Raw genomic sequence first — 21,180 nt, 5'->3', positions numbered from 1 at the left:
CAGCAGATTTGATGCTGTGTTTAGTTTAGTTGAATCTGCTGCGGATCCCTTCCATGTGAAGCTACCCTAAATGTCACTGTTGCTTTTGGGGTGTCCCATGATAACATGCGTAATGTCTGTAACTGTGGTAACAGCTGAATTTATTTAAGCGTTTTAGTCCCTTTTTAAATTACAAAAAAACTTTCTAATCGGCTTATTCAGTACACAGACCAGATAGGGGAAATATAAGGTGTTTCTACAGGAGGCTTTTAAAGCAACTGTGATGTCTAAATTTGTTTCTACTGATTAGATAAAGATACTAGAACATGTCCTTTCCTTTGTTTCTATTTTCTTATTTTCATTTACTATTTTTTTTTATTTTTGTTTAGTGCTGGCATCTTGCCAACATATAGTTGCAAGCCTCAATGAACATTCTACAAAGAGAGGGAGAGGGTTGAGTTGTGAGCAGCAGCTTTTGCGTGTACCTCTGTTATCTATATACTGCTGGGAATGAACAGGTAGTCTCAATTATGAGCCTAGTGACCAAGATAAAAACAGCAAGATTTTAGGATTATTTTATTATGTGTGTGTGTGTATATATATATATTTATAGTAATATGGGAAAAAACACCAAAAATTCTTTGAAAAAAGTCTCACCTATGAAAACTTGATTTAACCAATAGGTAATTTCCAGATGACACATGCCCTATAAGCTTTGTGAATGTAGATATAAATCAGAATTCACACCTGGCATACTGGGATTATATACTTTTTTTATTAAACCAGATTACTTTTGCAAAGTACACGGATGTGACTGTAATAAAATACGGAAGTTAAGGAATACAAAATTTTTGGAGAATATTAAAGGTCAGTGCCAAATCCTTTCCTGACACTGGCCTGATAGCAAGACCTTGTCTATACAAATAAGTGGCCCTCCAAATTCAATGCAGCAGTACACAGCAGCTCGCTTTTACAGTACATGGCAACTAAAGTAATTTGGTATTCCTAGATTTAGTACGATCACTCAAAGATTTCATTTCATTCATGGATTTCTTCCTCATCCTCTTCGAATGCTTCCTCGCCATCATTGGCTGTGGCTTCTTGATACTGCTGGTACTCTGATACAAGGTCATTCATGTTGCTCTCAGCTTCTGTGAATTCCATCTCATCCATCCCTTCACCAGTGAACCAGTGTAGAAAAGCCTTCCTTCTAAACATAGCAGAAAACTGTTCTGAGATTCTTTTAAACAATTCTTGAATTGCTGTGCTGTTCCCAATGAACGTTGAGGCCATTTTTAAACCTCTAGGTGGAATGTCACATACGGCCACCTTGACATTATTAGGGATCCATTCAACGAAGTAACTGCTGTTTTTGTTTTGGACTGCTAGCATCTGTTCATCTACCTCCTTCATGGACATTGGCCCTCTAAAGACTGTAGCCACAGTTAGATATCGACCATGGCGTGGGTCACAAGCAGCCATCATGTTCTTGGCATCAAACATCTGCTGAGTTAGTTCAGGTACTGTGAGTGCTCGATATTGTTGGCTTCCTCTAGCTGTTAAGGGTGCAAAGCCCGGCATAAAGAAATGAAGACGTGGGAATGGGACCATGTTCACAGCTAACTTTCGAAGATCCGCATTAAGCTGACCTGGGAAACGTAATGAGGTGGTTACTCCACTCATGGTGGCAGACACTAGATGGTTGAGGTCACCATAGGTGGGGGTGGTTAGCTTCAGAGTGCGGAAGCAAATGTCATACAAAGCTTCATTATCAATGCAATAGGTTTCATCTGTATTCTCCACCAGCTGGTGCACCGACAAGGTGGCATTATACGGCTCTACTACTGTGTCTGATACTTTTGGCGAAGGCATGACACTGAATGTGTTCATTATCCTATCGGGATATTCTTCCCTTATCTTGCTTATAAGTAGTGTGCCCATGCCAGAGCCTGTTCCTCCTCCAAGAGAGTGCGTGAGCTGGAATCCTTGCAGACAGTCACAGTGTTCACATTCCTTTCTGACTATATCCAGAACTGAGTCTACCAGCTCTGCACCTTCAGTGTAATGTCCCTTGGCCCAGTTATTCCCTGCTCCAGTTTGTCCTGCAACCAGAGCAAAGTGTTTTAGCCTGGAAATTCATGAAGATACGAAGAATGCAAAATACAGTTTTACATTTTGTTAGAGTTTTTGCAAAGAAAGACTAAAAAGGGAGTAGACATGATCGAACATTGGAAAATCTTAGGTTCTATAGAACTCGAACCTTGTCGAACCTTCCGTATTTGATTCCCGGTGCTTTCCCAGTCCGTGGGGAAGGAGGAGACAGCCCGGGTACCGCCTGGAATTCCGGGATACAGCCTAGGTAATAGGATGAATCCCGGAATTCCAGGCGGTACCCAGGCTGTCTTCTCCTTCCCCACAGACCGGGAAGGCATCGGGAATCAAATGCGGAAGGTTCGACAAGTTCTATAGAACCTAAGATTTTGCAATGTTCGACAAGTTCTTTAGAACCTAAGATTTTCCAATGTTCGATCATCTCTAAAAGGGAGTGTCCAAGCTCCAAAAATCCAAGATCGTGGAAAAGCAAAACCCAAAAGAAGAGGTAATGATTCCAGTTTAAAATTATGTTTTCATCTTACAGAAAGATATAGTTGGCAAACCACTTTCACAGATTAATCTTTTGAAGTAACTGTGTAAGATGATACTCACCGAAAATAAAATTGTCAGGTCGGAAAAGTTGTCCAAATGGGCCAGACCTGACGCTATCCATAGTACCCGGTTCTAGATCAACTAAAACTGCTCTGGGCACATATTTCTGAGCTGTTGGGAAATAGAAAGAACACAATTAGATTGTATGTTTCATTTTTACCCCCTGTTGTTCTATTTGTGGTAAACAAAAACCCAATTTAATAGGAGAGGGCTCTGCTATTTTCCCTGTGCCCCATTCCCATTTACCAGGATGATTTGAGGTCCAAACAATACACTGATGGCAAACAGAGATCTTATAAATGGGAAAAATGGAAAGAAAGTACATTAGAAAGCTGCATTATACAGTGCTTGCAGATTGGCATAAATTCAAAATTGAAATAGAATCAGACAAAACAATTGCCCCTTATGTCAACATATGACGTCCATGTATAGGTATGTATAATACAATAGCTATTGTTCTTGAGGTATAGGAAGACATTACAGGCTCCTGCTGTCTGTTGTAACTTATTTGGGAATAGTCCTCGCCTGAGTTAAATCCTGGTTGGGAAATGCCTTTGTTTCTCTCACCGCCATTTTATAACAATAGCACTAGCTTAGCTAATGTGGCCAGTTAAGAGGGAAGCTATATATCGTGTGTGAGAGTAGTTTACATTTCCAAATGTCAATTCCAAAGAGAGCGAGAGGTTTATTGCAAGCAGTTTTATTTGATATTCCCATTACGACCGTTGCTGCTTTTTAAGTATTGTCAGTTTTGCTATGATGAAATACTGTGTATAGTGTATAGAACACAGCGTGGCTCTGTGTGAGCAAAAACAGTACCTTTTTTAGTCTTCAATCTGACATTTTAAGCATACCAACATTCCCGTCCGCCACGTGTAAACAGTTCTAGTGAGTCAGTAATATATACATAACACACTGTGTATCTTTAGCTGGCACCATTTACATATGTGAAATATTTCATAGATATAAGAACATTCTACCACGGATATAAATGTTTTTAGATGGTATGATCTAAGAAACGCTCTGAAATAGCTCTTATTTATCCCAGATTCATAATAAAGGAGTGCTATAACGTTTTAGGACAATGCTGTGTGTGTGTGGTATGTACTGTATGACAAATTAAAATAAAAGATGCAAAAAAGAAGTCATACTCACCTCTCCTGATCTCCTGATGCTGCCGTATTAAAGGAGAAGTCCAGAAGTGCCTACCCCAGAAGTCCGATTTTAAAAAGCCGGCAGCCAGCAGGGAAGAATTTCATCTGGGGTAGGCACTTACCTCTCCCTGTGCCTGTGGTGAGCAGCAAGATGCCACTCCAGTCACTGATTGGCTGAGCGTCAATTCCATTAGCCAGGTCAGGCATTTTCCTTCGAGTTGTAATGTCATCGCAACTTGGGGGAAAATGACTTCCGGCAGGAGTCCCGAGGCCGGTCTTGTCGCTCACCATGAGCACTGGGACAGGTAAGTGCCTACTCCAGATCAAATTCCCCCTGCCGGCTTTTCAAATTTCCTGGACTTCTCCTCTGATGCTCCAGATCTCCACACTTTAACTCTTTTCCTGGTTCCTTTGATGAGTCTACCCCGCAGAAAAAAACACATAGCCAATCAATAGCCAAGGAGGGCACTACAACAGGCAATGATTGGCTCTGTGGGCCAGTTCCTGTAGGGTCATCATGTGATAGGACCCAGTGACAAGCAGGACCTGGAGCATCAGAATGGCAGCTGTGGGAGATGAGAGGTGAGTATGCCTTCTTCTTCTCATTTAGAAGCCAATACGCATAGGAAGTTTATAATAATAATAATAATAAATTTATTGGTATAGCGCCAACAGATTCCGCAGCGCTTTTTTTTCTATGCATACAGTACAGAGGTACATAATACACAGTTAAATTAGAATAAATAAAAACATCATAATTTAGATGGAAAGCCTGGCCCAGGTTTACTAAAACTGACTAGTTCTTAGACAGTGTACACTTGAACTAGGCCTTCTAAGAGTGCACCAGTGTACCATGCCGCTTGATAAATGTGTTACACTTGTAAAGTCTTTAGTCTATGTTTAGACCAATTATCTGGTAGCTTAAACTGTTCCGGAATCTTAAGCCACTAAGAACAGGACAAAAGGTCTGAAAGTCACTTTGGGTCATCAAGGAATACACAAAAATATGTTATGTATAAATGTGCAATATAATATATACAGAAAGGTAGTAAAGCTCCATGGCCTGCTTATCTACATGTTACTACTTCTAGAGTCAATGCTGTCACGACTTGGTAGAATTGTGAGTCATTAATGTCAGACTGTGCCTGGAAACCACAACTAATTTATTATGGAATAAAACCGGGATGATTTCCCTTAAAAATAACACTGAGGTCTGAAATGCACTAGTCACAAACATGTAACTGATGTATTCAAAAAGCAGTGTGTTTCACATAGAGCAGATGAGAGAGGGAAGTGTGCCAAGACGGCAGAGCTCAGCGCTGGGCCAGTGGGAGTGCAGCCAAGCTAAATATTGCTGAGTGGAACTCTATTCACTTGGAGACAAGTACAGGAGTCAGAGCATTTTTTGAAAATTCATCCTATAAAGGAATTATTGCTGCTGGCAATTTGAATGAACAGTTATTACACGTATAAACAGCTTCCAAGGCGGCATTATTCTTAGTTATGAAGAACAGATACTGTGTTAAGATCCCTTACATATGTAACAGCACTGGTCTGACTATACACATGGAAAATTAAGAATTATTAGCAAATATATTCTGGGCTGTTATCAGTATGGTAGACCCCTGTTATGGCCATGTCGAGGTCACGTATGTAGAAGAGGCTTTATCAGCCAACTATTTTATAAAAATATAAAGTGTCAGTAGTCATAACTTCCACTCACAATCTAAAAAATAAAAATGTGTTGATGTATAGCTCGCTTGGCACCTCATGTAACATTGCTCCAGATAACTAAGATATGGGAAGTGTTTTAGTTGGGCCCATACACTACTTTAATAGTTCATGTGTCTGACTGTGATCACACTGCAGCTAATAAATACAGAACAGTAGACTAACCCTGTTCTATTCACCACTCAGTAAGAATACCAATGGTGAGCCACTCGTGTGAAAGAACGACTTGAGAGAAAGAAAGACTTGAGAGGATATTTCCGCACATCTCATAGCTCAGCTCTCTGGACCAATGCAACTATGGTATGGTAAGAATGGAATATTGGGATTTTCTTCAACCATACCTATATTTGGAGGCTATTAAGTATAGTTATTAGAGATGAGCGAACCGGGTTCGGGATCGAGTCCATCCGAAACCGATCGTTCGGCATTTGATTAGCGGTGGCTGCTGAACTTGGATAAAGCTCTAAGGTTGTTTGGAAAACATGTATACAGCTAATGACTATATCCATGTTTTCCACATAGCCTTAGGTTTGAAATGCCGAAAGTTCGGGTTCGGATGGACTCGAGCATGCTCAAGGTTTGCTCATCTCTAATAGTTATGCCTCAATTCTATGGAAACAGTAAGACAAGAGTGACACTTATGCGCCTTTCACACCTCAGGAAAATCTATCCAGATCTTTTAATTCAGGAAATGTGGCACTGTGTTTGACAGGACCAGGAGCCATTGGCCCCCGACCCTGTCAATCACCCTTCTGGCCAGAGGCGGCATAATGCCTTCAGCCACAAGAGGTCGTGCTCTCCCCCACCCCAAAGCGGACATTACTCACACATTCACAAAGCCCAAAGACAGAGGGAGAGGCTGGAAAACTGCACCACTGCAACCCACAGCAGGTGAGTATGTTTTGTTAATTTACTCCATTTTTATGATCAGGAAATACTAATAGTTTCCTCAAGCCTCCTAAAAGGCTTCCTGATCAGTGTTTCCTGACCGTAAAAATGGGTACGGAAGTGTAAAGGGGGCCTTATTGCTATTTGCATTTCCACTTTTTTTAACCTTTTTTTTACTATGGAATATCTAAAGCTAATGTATATAGGAGCATTATACTGTCTTGCTGGCTGTGAACTGTGAACGTTTTGAACTATTATAGGAAATTATACAGTACATGTCTCTTTAAGGGACCCAGTTTGGAGGGATAAGGGAAGGAGTGCTATTTCTAAATTGCTGGATGGAGATAACCTAGAATATTGACATTTTTCGCTACTCTTTTATTTTATAGCAATAAGGAAAATGTGAAAAATCTTAGAGCTTTCTGAGGTATAAACTAAACAAATCCCAGAATGGGAGGAAACATTCCCACATTGGCATCTGTTCATGGTCCAAGTGAATGATGATGGAAGTCCTGAGCATAAAGCTATCCATACACATAAGAAAGCTTGACAATCCACATTAGACCCTTAAATGTGCATATTCTAGAGCATTAGGCTAGGTTCACAATGCATTTTTGCAATCCGTTTTTTGCAAAAAAAAACAAAAAAACGGATGAAAAACGGATAACAAAAGGATGCATTTGTAGTGTCAGCTACGTTTTTTGATCCTTTCTTTTACAATGGAAGTCAATGGAAAAACGAATCAAAACAGATGCACACAAATGCAAAAAACGGATTACAAAAACGCAGTGTGAACCTAGCCTAATTCTAATAAATGGCATATTTTGGCTGGGTTTACACACAGCTGTATTTTGTAAGAAGGCATCTCAATGATTATATGTGGACGTGGACCTTCCAATGGCCCAAAATCTTTTCCATTATTATTATATATATATATATATATATATATATATATATATAAATATATATAATATTATTTTATATAGAAGTATATATTATATACTATTCCATTATTATATGTGATTCCATTTCAACAGATGTCATCCCCCACATGTTGCCTGTTTGGGACATACAATGTGTGACTTCTTACTATACTATATCATGTCTAGTGGTGAATAGTCAGTGTAGCAGTACAGCCCATATCCTGACTGTTCCTGGCGCTTTTTGTGATGCACTCACAGGATGATTCATTGTAGTACACGTTAATCCTCTCAAGCTGTAGAGCTGAATCACCGACATAGCTTCCTGCTGGATCAATGCCATGCTCGTCACTGATCACTTCCCAAAACTTGGAAGAAAGAACAATAAGAAAAGAGAGAGAGAGAAAAAAGAAGAATCCAGGTTAGAAAACATGCAAAGAACTTCTACAGCAAAAATACAAACATATCACTTTAGATGCTTCTGAAGTTTCACAGGTAACGTTATCATAATACCAAATGCATATAAAAAAAACTGAATGCATAAAATGTGAATACAAATAATCTATGCTAATGCTGTGTTTGGTCTCAGTCCACTGAGACAGGGAAATTGGTTTTATAACATTATTCATATTGCCCAGCCTTCCTGGACGTGTAAATGCCAATTTTAATATGTTTAGTTCTACAATTAGACCGGGCATTCAGTTGTATGGAAAAGCAGGATGACAATGGCAATCACCCAACGCTTAAAGGGGAACTTTCAGCAGGTTTGTGAAAATGAACCTGCTGACAGTTCCCTGCAGCCGTGTACCTCTTCTTTCTGGCTCTGAAAGTCTTTCCTTAGTCAGTTCCGCTATTTTCATTAACTTTAGTCATACAGAAATCTCTAAATTAGCGTGTTAGGAGCACTGGGGAGCACTGTTGCTCGGTCCCCTACCGCACCATTTGGCCCACCCACCACCTCCTTTGGCCACACCCACCTAAAGATCTTATGGTTATACATAATTAAATATGCATAGGTAGGCATGACCAAATGATGCGGTGGGCGGGTAAACGGTGCTCTGGAGGGCCGGGGAACGCCCCCTGTGCTCCTAACACACTAATATACAGATTTCAGTTTGATTAAAGTTATTGAAAACAGCAGGACCAACTAAGGAAAAAAGACCAGAGTTAGAAAGCTGAGGTACATGGCTGCAGAGAGCCGTCAGCAGGTTTGTTTGCACAAACCTTCTGATAGTTTCCCTTTAACGTTATGATCAAGGGGGGAGATATTTCACTGCGCACTTCATGCTTCCTGCCCAGCGGTCATTTTCCAGAATGTGGTAGCCTGCCTTTGCCAGCCTAAAATGTGATTGATTTTTATTGTCCCCTACTGTATAGTGTACACAGGCAAAGTTGTAGTCCAGGTATCAAGTTCATTCAAGCTGTTCCTCAGAATGTATACCAAACTTATTTGAATTATATCCGAGAGTGTTAAAAAAAAAAAGGAGCCCCATTCATCTTCTCTTCCACCACCATAATCCAAGAGTGACGGTTATGTCTAAAGGATATAACCAATAAGAATGGAAATGTATCTCCCATTACCCACATTACAAGCGCCATTGTGCAAGAGACAGTCATTAAATGTAATGGGGTCATAGTGGCCAACACTACCGTACTTTACATTCACTGAAAGAGTAGTAGATACTCAGAAGAAACTTCCAGCAGATGTGGTTGGTAAATCTACAATTACAGAATGTAAACCTGCCTGGAATAAGCATATATCTATGCTAAGATAATAAAAATGGAAATACTAAAAGGGCAGATTAGATGGACCCAGTGGTCTTTTTCTGCCGACAATCTTTTATGTTTCTATGTTTCACTTTCTTCATGAGTTGCATTGACTAGTATGACGGTGACGTCTTGAATTGAGTTAACAATACAATGTAACAGAAAAACAATTCTTATTTGGTGGCTTGCCTTACTTATTATACAAATGTGATATCTAGCACTTCAACAAATGTGATGGCTGTGACATGGCAGATAGTGTGATGTGGGTGCACGGCAGCTGGTGGCATTCCTGGCATAACAGAAGCCCCCAGGACACTCCCTGCTGCCGGATAGGGAGATTGTGGGGGCTTTTCAGAATTCCAACAGGATGAGAAAGCCATTTGCCAGAAACAAGCACACTTCCCTGACACCTCCTGTGAGCCCCAACCACAGCTGGACGTCTGCACACACAAGTAACCTGGGATATGCTTAGAAATAGGCTCTGAAGCATCAGTGAGCCATATGCCACTATATTACGCCACCCTCATATGACCCTTTTACTTCTGCTTTATCTGGACTTTGGAAAACCACAACTAAAAGGATATCGCTGTGCTATTCTAAACCAGATGCCTTACTGTAAAAAAATAATAATACACAAGTATGGCGTTCAGCTAAAAGGAAGATTTTCTATACTGTAAGATAACAGACCACGTGACGGCCTATCTGTACAACAAAACCCAAATTGCCCAAATTATTAGTTTTTAGTGCACTACTTGTCCCAGCATGCTTTGCACAAGCAGTGTGCCACACATGCGCAGAAAGAAATCAGAAAGAATAAATCCAATACTTAAAGGGATTTTTCTGTATTCATAGGCTAGGCTGTACATGATTGATTGTGATTGCTGAGACCCCCATGATCTTAAGAATGGGGGTCCCTTGTCTCTAGTATGAAGAAGAAGAGACACACAGCTCTGGACACAATATATTTTCTATGGGAGATCCAGGAACAGTTACTGAGGGTTTACACCTAGATTCCAATATTTTTCTGACTGGGCTGGCAGAGATAAACCAGCCATATCACTACATTATATACTGCACCCATCTATATCCTACAGTGCAGGAGCTACAGCTGATCAGTCTGAAGACACAGGGACATCCTATCCAAGACCAGGTGCGATCAGCAGAAGAGCTCCTTGTCCCACCCTACAGGCTGACATCCCCCATCATCCACTATGATGCACAGGGATCCAGGGATCCATCATCCACACACTCTGCTCCTTGTAGGGACAATTCCCATTATTCTCTATCAGGCTGTAACATGGAGTTCTGTGCTGTCAGACACACCCAGTGCTCTGTGCATAGGGCTGTGTGCGCCAATTCACACTGACAGAGCAGGGAGATGAGGGCAGGACTCGCTGATCATTGATCGGTCACTCAGTGTCAGGTACGATCAGGATTACCTTGGTACCGATCTGGTTCCCGCACTGGCCGGCCTGGATGTGCACGATCTCCCTCATGTCTGGCTCCCGGGATCTGCTCCGTTCCTCTGCTCTGGATGACTGATCCTCTGTGCTGCAGGCTGCTCACTCATCTGCCGGGGAGACAGCCTACATGGGGCTGGAGCTCACACTGGTCCCAGTCCCAGCAATGGGTGGGGATTGGGCAGAGGCTTTTCCATAGAGGGAAATGAACTGATCCAACTTTGTCAGAGAAGAGATATTATTCTAGGAGGAAGGACATGAGGCAGCAGCACCCTCCTCCTAGTATACATGTATTACACATCCTCATGGGGAGACAGACAGGGACTGTGGACTGGGACCATAGTATCCAGTGGCTGTGTACTGGGACCATAGTATCCAGTGGCTGTGTACTGGGACTATAGTATCCAGTGGCTGTGTACTGGGACCATAGTATCCAGTGGCTGTGTACTGGGACCATAGTATCCAGTGGCTGTGTAATGGGACCATAGTATCCAGTGGCTGTGTACTGGGACCATAGTATCCAGTGGCTGTGTACTGGGACCATAGTATCCAGTGGCTGTGTACTGGGACCATAGTATTCAGTGGCTGTGTACTGGGACCATAGTATCCAGTGGCTGTGTACTGGGACCATAGTATCCAGTGGCTGTGTACTGGGACCATAGTATACAGTGGCTATGTACTGGGACCATAGTATCCAGTGGCTGTGTACTGGGACCATAGTATCCAGTGGCTGTGTACTGGGACCATAGTATCCATTGGCTGTTTACTGGGACCATAGTATCCAGTGGCTGTGTACTGGGACCAGAGCATCTTATTAGCCCCAGTGCAGTCCTGTATTTAGAGGGATTGTCCCATAAGACCAAAGAGAACTGGGACTGGGAGAGAGTGTGTACTGCTACTGGAGGAAGCTGGGGGCACTGACATAGACCAGAGTCTGCAGAGTCTTTCATGCAGGGGGCACCTGGCAGAAATGTGACTAAAACTGTGTATAGGAGAATCCTGTTCATGCTAACCTGTGAGCTACTCTACTAGCTACTCTTAAAGAGACAGTATTTATGGACTGCTTTTTGCCACTCTCCCATTTCTCCAGGCCAAGGGACTACTTAAAGCATTACTGTAATTTAAAAAAAACTTTTGACATGTTGCACAGGCAGTGGGGGTGTCAGTCCCCAAACCCCCTCCAATAATCAGATATAGCAGGGTGAAGCCTATGGCTACATGGTTCACTCCCCAACTGACTACCTGATTTCACTGCTTGCAGAATACAGACTCCGTAGGCTAATAATGTAACCGAGCGTGAGCGCCAAACTGGGGAGTGAAGCACCTATCTGTATGCTTTAAGCAGCTATACCTTATCATCGGAGGGGTCTCAGGATTGAGCCCCCGACCAATCTAAACTTTTTTTTTTTTAATTCTTCGTTCTTTTTTATACAGTTTTCCATTAAAATAAAAGAAAAACCTGTAAATTCCTCACATCATGAATGTACTCATATCTTTACATACACCACTTCATGAGCATTATCAATTCCTGTGTACATTCCTACTATATATACACTTGCACAATACATCTGTGCTCAAGCAGTGTTTTGTAAAGCCTTAATATCATATCTACCTTCTTGATATTATTTATTCCTTCATTATGTGCCACCTTAAATAGATATGTAGATTAGAGATGAGCGAACCGGGTTTGGGTTCGAGTCCATCCGAACCCGAACGATCAGCATTTGATTAGCTGGGGCTGCTGAACATGGATAAAGCTCTAAGGTTGTCTGGAAAACATGGATACAGCAAATGACTATATCCATGATTTCCACATACCCTTAGGGCTTTATCCAACTTCAGCAGCCACCGCTAATCAAATGCTGAAAGTTCGGGTTCGGATGGACTCCAGCATACTCCAGGTTCGCTCATTTCTAATGTAGATATGTAAATAGACAGGTGTTATCTGTAATGCATTCTTTAAAGGGGAGCTATCAGCAGGTTAGACAAAGCTAACCTGCTGGTAGCTCCCTAGTGGGCACAGGTCGCTAAGGATGAGGGTATGTCTCATACCTTCATCCTTGGCGCTGTTCCCGAGCTGTGAGCTGTGGAATCTTCTGCCTGGAAAGCCATTAGGAGCACTGGGGGCAGGGCTACCGCCCCCAAGCACTATTCCAGCCCACCCTCATCACAGCCCTGCCCCTGCTCGGCGATCTGCACCCCCTAATGATTATAATTTGGAGGGGCCAGCCAGATCGGTAAAAAAGGGGGGGGGTTTGTAAGCTTCGCCCTCAGTGCTGCTAACGGCTTACCAGGCAGAGGATTTCACAGCTAACAGCTCAGGAACGGATTGGGAGGATGAAAGTAAGAGACATACCTTCATCCTCAGCACCCTGTGCCCACTAGGGTGCTAGATTGGTCTAACCGGCTGATAATTCCCATTAAACTGTAAATCTTTACCCTATGACTCCCAGGCATAACCTCTTCTCAGTCATAAAACGGCCATAGACATAAGATATTATTATATTATTATGTCAGTTGAACTTGAACTGATCAGTAAATCCATGCAACACGTCATCATTTGCAGTCATTGGAATACACTTGGGTTAGGGTGCGTTCACACCTACAGGATCTGCAGCAGATCTGCAGCAGATTTGATGCTGTGTTCAGTTATTTAAATGAAATCTGCTGCAGAAAATCAGCTGCAGATCCTGTAGGTGTGAACGCACCATTAAAGAGGTATTCCTAACAGAAGAAGTTATCCCCTAACAATGGGATTAGGGCTAGCGAGCTGATGGTGAGTCCAACCAGAGAGTGCACCTTTTATTCTCTGTGGCTTCCGAGCATCGCTAAGCTCAGGTTCTAGGCACAGTTTGTGTATTCGTAGTGCGCTCTATTTATGGTGGGGACAGTTATTTCCTCTATTCTCATGGCGGGGTTCTAGTGGTCAGACCCAAACGATCATCCTGTTATGCATGTATAGGGGATACCTGCTTGACATGGCAATACCCTTGTAAGAAAATCATTATGAGTGTACGAATTCAACCCAGGGAGACAAGGAATTTATAAAAATAACAAAATTGAGTGGAACTCATTTTATCTTTAAAACATTGAGTGGACAAAAATAATCTATAAATAAGACAATGGTAAAATAAAATACGGAACTGGATGCTACACCCATAATTGTGAATAGTGGAGGGAAGGCCATTATGGGTTGATATTACAACCATTTATGCTGTTCTTACATAAATACATTCCTTTTCCTTTGAAGAAAATGTCCGACTATGTAAGGATGATAATTGCTATTCCTTTAGGAGTAGTGTGCCATGTACTATAAACAATGACTAGCCCTGTTTAAGCTGATACAAGCTGATTGAACAATCATGGGTCATAATGAGAACATTATAGTGGAAGTGGGAGCTTCTGCCTATGGAAGGAGTTTCACTAGTGGGTGTAGGTGACATCATGAGCCGTATAATTACAAATGAAGATGAAGGGAATATTAATAAGCTGCCTCCTGTTCTCTGCAGACATTGTATACATGAAACATAAGCACCATAAATCACAGGTGACACTGAACAGAAGACAGACAGTAGTGAAAGATAAACAGGTGAGCCATTATAGTGGCCCACATACTGTATGCCAGGGTGTGAAATAGCTGGAACATTATATTTATACAATTGTAGTATTGTATATAAGTTAATAGGATGGAAACCAGACTAGGTGTGTCCACTGAAAACAATGATACAGTCCAATCATACAATGCAGAACAGATCTTTTAATTCCTTGCTATAATAGCAACTGATTCTGCAGCACTTTACATAGTTTTGTCTATTTTGGTCCCTGTTTTAGGTGTGGAAGGAAACCGGAGTACTCTTTGCAGATGTTGCCCTTGGTGGGATTTGAACTCAGGGCCCCAGCGCTGCAAGGCTAGGGTGCTAACCACTTGTTCCCATGGAAATAATACGCAGTGTAATAGGTCACTCAGATATTTAGAAAGGGAGAGAGAAAACCGAAGATTGGATGGGAAGTGTAAGCAGAAACATCTGGGCACCCAGAAGGGAGGACTAGTAACATCTTAAAGAAGCAGTTCACAATTTTTTTTTTATCCACCCCCCCTTCCCCCCCGACACACGCTCATGTCATCCGCTGCTGTGACCCCTCTTCTGTCTCCTGTGATTGAACGCCGGAAGTCAGGCGCTCCCATAGAGACTCCCGGCGTTCAATCACAGGAGACAGAAGAGGGGTCACAGCAGCGGATGATGTGAGTGTGTGCCAGATTTGAACGGGCCCGGAACAAAGCTGTCCCGCGGGACACCGATCACCTGAGGTGAGTATACGTGCCAGCGCCTAGCGGGGGGGGGGGGGGGGGGGGGGGGGGCAATAAAACACAAAGCAGCAGTCAGTTAGAAGGCAGCAGGCAGATAAAGAAGTGCTTCGCTTCGTTATTACTGTAAATTCTATCATCTCTAGTACAACAAACCGAATCTGCACTGGACCGACAGATACACTAGTGTCCTTCCTATTCAGGTAGCGCAGGTGTCCAGATCGAGGTCAGAACCGCTTGGATGGCATGCGGTATTCAAACCACTGAACATCCACAGGTAACTCTAAAACTATATTTATTTAGGCCTGGCTGGCTGTACTCCCCAAAATGGTCGGTGACCTGCCGGGTTGTGATGGGTCCATTGGGCTCTTGTCGGGGTAGTGGCAACTGTCCCACCCGAACTATCGGTACCGCCACCCACAGAAAGGGGAAAAATAACCCAAGGTGTGCGGCTAGTGTGTATAGGTGCTGGTGCGGAGGAAAAGATGACCCAGTGATAGAAAAGTGATAGAAAAGAGTCCCAGTGATAGAAAAATATAACAGATAGATGTAGACAGATAATATAGATAATAGATAAATCTTTACACAGACTTTAGTGCTTGAACTTGATTGCGCTGAGAAGATGCTTGAAGAAGTAGAGTAGAGTAGAGGTAGTTGTAGCAATGCTTGAAGAGTTGAGAGTAGAGTAGAGCGGCATAGAGGAGAGGAATTTGTCAAGGGAGTCCCAACCCAATGTAGCAATGTAGTCTGCCGGAACTTGAGAGAATACCTTAGAGTGGGAAGTTTATTTGTACCCATGTATAGACTTTAGTCTGACCACCTTCTGCCCTACAATGTCGAGTGGCTCATCCTCCTAGGGTGATACAAGCCCCAGTCGTGCTTACCAGGGCGAAGTTCCCGAGGAATCCCAGTTACCTGCACTGCGAGATAGGATACGTAGACCTTCTGGTAGCTTTGTCCTATCCAGGTTAATTTCTCTTGCTGTTTTGTATCAGGATACTGCCCTGCACCTTTTAGAATGGTTAATGGCGTGGGCTAGGATGTTCCCAGACTCTTCTCCCTGTAGTGTTTAGCACTGCATAGTAGATGTAGTAGTAGTATATAAAAAACTAAGTGTCTCTAGTTGCATTTGACCACACATGTCCTAGACCAGACTACACTGAACTGACTTGTCCCGGACAAGGGTTTTGGCAGAGCTACAGCAGGGACCTTTGCTCTGTGTGTCCTTCTCCCACGACGCTATACCTCCTCCCAGCACGTAACATCCTACAGGGGCTAAATAAGGTAACCTGTGAGTGGTGGAAAGGAATTTGTGCAAAAGAAAAAAGGAAAGAGATAGGTTAAAAGCAAAGAGCATTTCCTATAGGTCAGCTAAGGCACGTGGTACATGCAAAACAGTAACCCATTCCTAACTTAAGCTGTGCAACACATAAGAGAATACATACAGAAAATACTGACATCTAGAGGTGAAACTTTAGAGTACTAGGGATTAGGTGAGTAGCAGGGGGTCGCGGCCATACTTACGGGGGATGCCTTAGTTTAAGGGAGGGTGCCTTATTTTCAGGGGGATGTCTTACTTTAGCCTAGTTTGTAGGATAGTGGGGGTGTTTTATTTTAGGAGGATGTCCTATTTTTGGGGAAATGTTAGAACAATCTGGTGTCTCTCCCTGTTCAATTTTAAAAGTTCAGATTCAGGTTGGCGCAGATATGCTCTATAGGGTAGGAATGCAAGTGTTCTGAAATACTAAAAGCTAATAGACATTGTGCAACAACAGAGAAATGTCTTCATTATTCGGCTGTCCAGCCTCAGCACATCATCAGCCCATCATCAGCCCCCACTGTGTACCAGCGAGGCAACTGTCCATCTCCGATTACCGCTCTGGAAGAAATGTCATTCCTCACTGCTCCATCTGGTCTTAGTACAAACATTGGAGAGAAAGCCTCGGCTTCTGGCCGGCCTGCAGCCTATTTTTATATGTAAGCCGGAGATGCAACAAAAGACTTGTGTGATTTAGAGCTGTGTCAGAATGTTATCATGATCCCATAATAACAGCTGAGGTGACTGTTCAGCATACTACACGATTTCCAGGCGTTCTGTCGTCTACAATTGTGTTTGTTCCACAGGGATGAGCTAGATCAGTGAGTAAAATGTCTGGTGAAATTTTTTTTGTTTTAACACATGTAGCACTGCAGTTCATGACTGACAGAGCGTACTGACAGAGGCACCCATCCTCCTGCATAGACCGATCGTGCAGGCTCCCCTCCGCTGTGCTGCTGCTGCTGCCGGGCATGGCTCTCTTCTCACGGCTCGGAACGCTGCACACACCGCTCCACACACTGCTCCGTGGGGGGGGGGGGGGGGCGTGCAGCGTCCCAAGCTGTGAATATTTGCCATTAAATGACGGCCATCCACTCAGCTTTAACATTGTGTGTTTTTGGTTGCAATATGAGGACCAAAATACTGACTGAAATATACTGTGTTTGAACCCAGCCTTAGGCTATGTTCCCACACAGTATTTTTCCTCAGTATTTTGCAACCAAAACCAGGAGTGGATTGAAAACACAGAAAGACTATGTTCACACACTTTTAAAATTGAAAGGATGGCTGTCAATTAATGGAAAATATTGGCCATTTTAAATTAACTGCAATTATTTGCCATTATATGGCTGCTATCCACTAAATTTCAACAGTGAGTGACATAGCCTTTCTGTGTTTTCAATCCACTTCAGTTTTGGTTGCAAAATACTGACCAAAATACTGAGCAAAAATACTGCGTAGGAACATAGCTATAGGCTATAGTCACACACTGTATAAACAATGGCGTGAACAACTGTTGTTTAATGCTACCTATGGCCAAAATAAATGATCATTAATTCCAGCCGTAGGTAGCGTTAAACAACGGCTGTTCATGTGGAACGGCTGTTGTTAATACAGCGTGGGAACATAGCCTGAACCTGCTCTATGTGAATAGGTTAATACTGTATACAAAGTCTTATGTACAAATGCATCTTAATATACATTTTGATTATGAAAATGTTGTTGTCATCTGCACACTTTATTTAGTATATTGATATATGTAGTGGGCTACTACTTTAAGGCTTCATACATCTATAATATGACACCTATGTCTTTTCAAAGGCTCATACTTTACATATGTATACCCCCAAATCAGGGCCGGACTGGGACTGAAAAAACTGGGCATTTCAAAACACAGGCCCAACTTACCGTACGGGGTCGTCTATGCATCATCTATGCAGCGTCTACCAGACAGAAATTATAGGCTCTCAGCTCCAGCACCATTATCACCTCTTTACAAACTCCCCATCTATATTGTTCCACGCTGTTACAGCGCCCACGTTATGCCCCTTGTAGTATTTACAGCCAGGTTCCCTCTATGTAATAGAAAGGCCCCCTGTGGTCTAGTGGTCTAAGGAGCATAATGGTGGGTGTAGTAGTGGTCTGGGGGCATAATGGTGGGTGTAGTAGTGGTCTGGGGGCATAATGGTGGGTGTAGTAGTGGTCTGGGAGCATAATGGTGGGTGTAGTAGTGGTCTGGGGGCATAATGGTGGGTGTAGTAGTGGTCTGGGGGCATAATGGTGGGAGTAGTAGTGGTCTGAGTGCATAATGGTGGGTGTAGTAGTGGTCTAAGGAGCATAATGGTGGGTGTAGTAGTGGTCTAAGGAGCATAATGGTGGGTGTAGTAGTGGTCTGGGGACATAATGGTTGGTGTAGTAGTGGTCTGGGGGCATAATGGTGGATGTAGTAGTGGTCTGGAGGCATAATGGTGGATGTAGTAGTGGTCTGAGGACATAATGGTGGGTATAGTAGTGGTCTGGGTGCATAATGGTGGGTGTAGTAGTGGTCTGGGGACATAATGGTGGGTGTAGTAGTGGTCTGGGGGCATAATGATGGGTGTAGTAGTGGTCTGGGGGCATAATGATGGGTGTAGTAGTGGTCTGGGGGCATAATGGTGGGTGTAGTAGTGGTCTGGGGGCATAATGGTGGGTGTAGTAGTGGTCTGGGGGCATAATGGTGGGTGTAGTAGTGGTCTGGGGGCATAATGGTGGGTATAGTAGTGGTCTGGGGGCATAATGGTGGGTGTAGTAGTGGTCTGGGGGCATAATGATGGGTGTAGTAGTGGTCTGGGGGCATAATGGTGGGTGTAGTAGTGGTCTGGGGGCATAATGGTGGGTGTAGTAGTGGTTTGGGGGCATAATGATGGGTGTAGTAGTGGTCTGGGGGCATAATGATGGGTGTAGTAGTGGTATGGGGGCATATTGGTGGGTGTAGTAGTGGTCTGGGGGCATAATGGTGGGTGTAGTAGTGGTCTGTGGGTGCAGTAGTGATTTAGTCAGAACCCATACATAACACCTCCCCCAGTGCCTCCATTACTCACACACTCTGCTCCTGCTGCCGCTGCTGATGGTTCCTCCCCTGTCCTGACTGCTGCTGCTGCTGACAGGGAGGAGGAGAGTCACACACAGGCGCTGCCCCCGTCTCCGGGCCTTCAGTGAGGGAGGTCATGTGATCTCTGCAGGGGAGGTCATGTGATCTCTGCAGGACCCAGAACTTACATGTAAATGAGCAGGCCCAGCCGATGCCTGCTCATTCTGCATGTCAGTGACAGGGCCGGCAGGGGGCAGCAGGGGGCGGGGCTTCCCGGGACAGGAAGAAGAGGAGGCCGCACTGCACTGCAAGTGAGACAGACAGCATGTAACGTCCTGATGCTGCAGGACCGTGTGATTGGCTGGGCAGCATCAGGAGTTTACAGGAGTTGGGGGAGGAAATAGCCGGGTATGGAGAGTTCCGGACCGGCCCACAGAGGGGGCAGTCCCTCTGGCATTTGCCAGAACTGCCCTATGGCATGGATGCACAGAATGTTTTCAAGGATTCTTGGTGAATAGAATGAACAATTAGCCTAAAACCAGCCCCTGCATTTTTTTTATGCCCAAAACAGAAAAGGATCCAATAGGAAAGAGAAGTACAAGACCTCCCTTTGTATTTTCCATTACATTTGAATCCACTTCTGGTTTTGGCACAAGAACTCTTGTGTGTGTTTCGAGCTTTACGATATTTTTCTGGTTGATAAAATGTTTTAATTTTTTAAATGAGACTTAACTGAGCTTAGGTTCACATCTGCAGTGAAAGTATTAGGGTACCATCAAAATTTGATGGTGTGGATTTAATGAGAATAAATAAATAGCTAAAATTTTAAGTGGGAAACCAGCAGAAGTACATGTGAACATACCCTCAGCACATTCTGTAATTTTCCTACGGGAAAAAAATAGTGCTTTAGACAGAGGTGTTTTTCTGGTAATATGACACACCATGGCAAAGCGCAATGGACTCCATTACAAGTCAATGGGGTCAATCAGGTGCCAATGGTTTATGTCATATGATGGAGCCAGAACTGGTGGCATTTTTATTTTTCTCTTCTGGTGACAGAATAGAAAACCTGAAATGTGATTTTCTAACTTAAAAGGAATTTGCAGGAGTCAGGTGTTTCACAAAGGGTGCACCTACTGTTGTTTACAGACCACCCTCAGCTAAAAAAAATAGGCTCAGTTCATGACACTCTTGCTTCCTTCAGGAATAGCTGCTGCTCATCATTAGGTTAGCCTTAAAGAGTCACTGTCGTTAAGAAACTTTGCAATTGGGTTTATTAAGCAAATATGCCATTATCTGCATTTAAAAAGCCTTTTACCAGGTCCCCCCTCTTCTGCTTTCTGTCATCCACTGCAAATCAGGAAATTGTGATTTGTTGCACCAGACACAACCTGGCTGTTCTATAGAGAGGGGAGGGGGGAGGAGGGAGTTAGGGGCAGCAGAGAGCTGAGAACAAAGGATTACACACAGTGTCGGACTGGGCCACCGGAGGACTGGAGGATCCTCCAATAGGCCCCGGTCCCCACGCTGATACGGCGCACTGACTGTCGGGCGGCGGGGCCCCCCGACAGCCACACAGGCTGCCGCAGGCTTGCCGCACTCTTGTGCCTTGCTTGCGGTCACAAGAGGCAAACCAGCTTCCAGCTGATGCTGCGCTCCCTGGGAGGGTGTCCCGCACCCGCCCAGCGCACGCATCAGGAAGCTCTGTGTATGCCGAAGGCCGGAACTTCCGGTACAAGCAAGCGCGTATTAGAGATGCTCGCTGTACCGGAAGTACCGTCCCCGTCGCGCACAGAGCTTCCTGATGCGTGCGCTGGGCGGGTGCGGGACAGGGAGTGTCAGCCGGGGATGAAGAGAAAGAAGATAGCCGGCGGGGAAGCG

At 43.7% G+C, this 21,180-nt stretch overlaps 1 protein-coding gene across 2 annotated transcripts; it reads right to left on the bottom strand.

Moving 5' to 3' along the window:
• Nucleotides 1–735: 735 nt before the first annotated feature.
• TUBB6 (tubulin beta 6 class V) lies at nt 736–19,381 on the bottom strand. Of its 2 annotated transcripts, none has more exons than XM_069960106.1 (4): nt 19,310–19,381; nt 7,638–7,746; nt 2,686–2,796; nt 736–2,081 (listed from the first exon to the last, which is right to left on the bottom strand). In XM_069960106.1, the coding sequence occupies exons 3-4, from the start codon at nt 2,744–2,746 to the stop codon at nt 1,018–1,020; spliced, it is 1,125 nt and encodes a 374-aa protein (XP_069816207.1). In that variant the 5' UTR covers nt 2,747–2,796; nt 7,638–7,746; nt 19,310–19,381; the 3' UTR covers nt 736–1,017. The 2 variants fall into 2 exon arrangements, with proteins under 2 accessions (XP_069816207.1, XP_069816206.1); XM_069960105.1 differs by lacking the exon at nt 19,310–19,381 and adding an exon at nt 10,585–10,748.
• Nucleotides 19,382–21,180: the final 1,799 nt, after the last annotated feature.

The sequence above is a fragment of the Dendropsophus ebraccatus genome, chromosome 2 (genome assembly GCF_027789765.1).
Source record: "Dendropsophus ebraccatus isolate aDenEbr1 chromosome 2, aDenEbr1.pat, whole genome shotgun sequence".
Lineage (NCBI taxonomy): Eukaryota > Metazoa > Chordata > Amphibia > Anura > Hylidae > Dendropsophus > Dendropsophus ebraccatus.
This window is presented reverse-complemented; position numbering and strand designations above follow the sequence as displayed.

Bases quoted from the DNA above. Each gene is read 5' to 3' on its own strand.
- TUBB6 (XM_069960105.1), bottom strand. From the start codon at position 10,641: ATGAGGGAGATCGTGCACATCCAGGCCGGCCAGTGCGGGAACCAGATC. The intron at 7,747-10,584 runs GTAATCCTGATC...CTTTCTTCCAAG, and splicing joins GGAACCAGATCGGTACCAAG to TTTTGGGAAGTGATCAGTGA. The intron at 2,797-7,637 runs GTGAGTGCATCA...ATTTCCCAACAG, and splicing joins GTACTACAATGAATCATCCT to CTCAGAAATATGTGCCCAGA.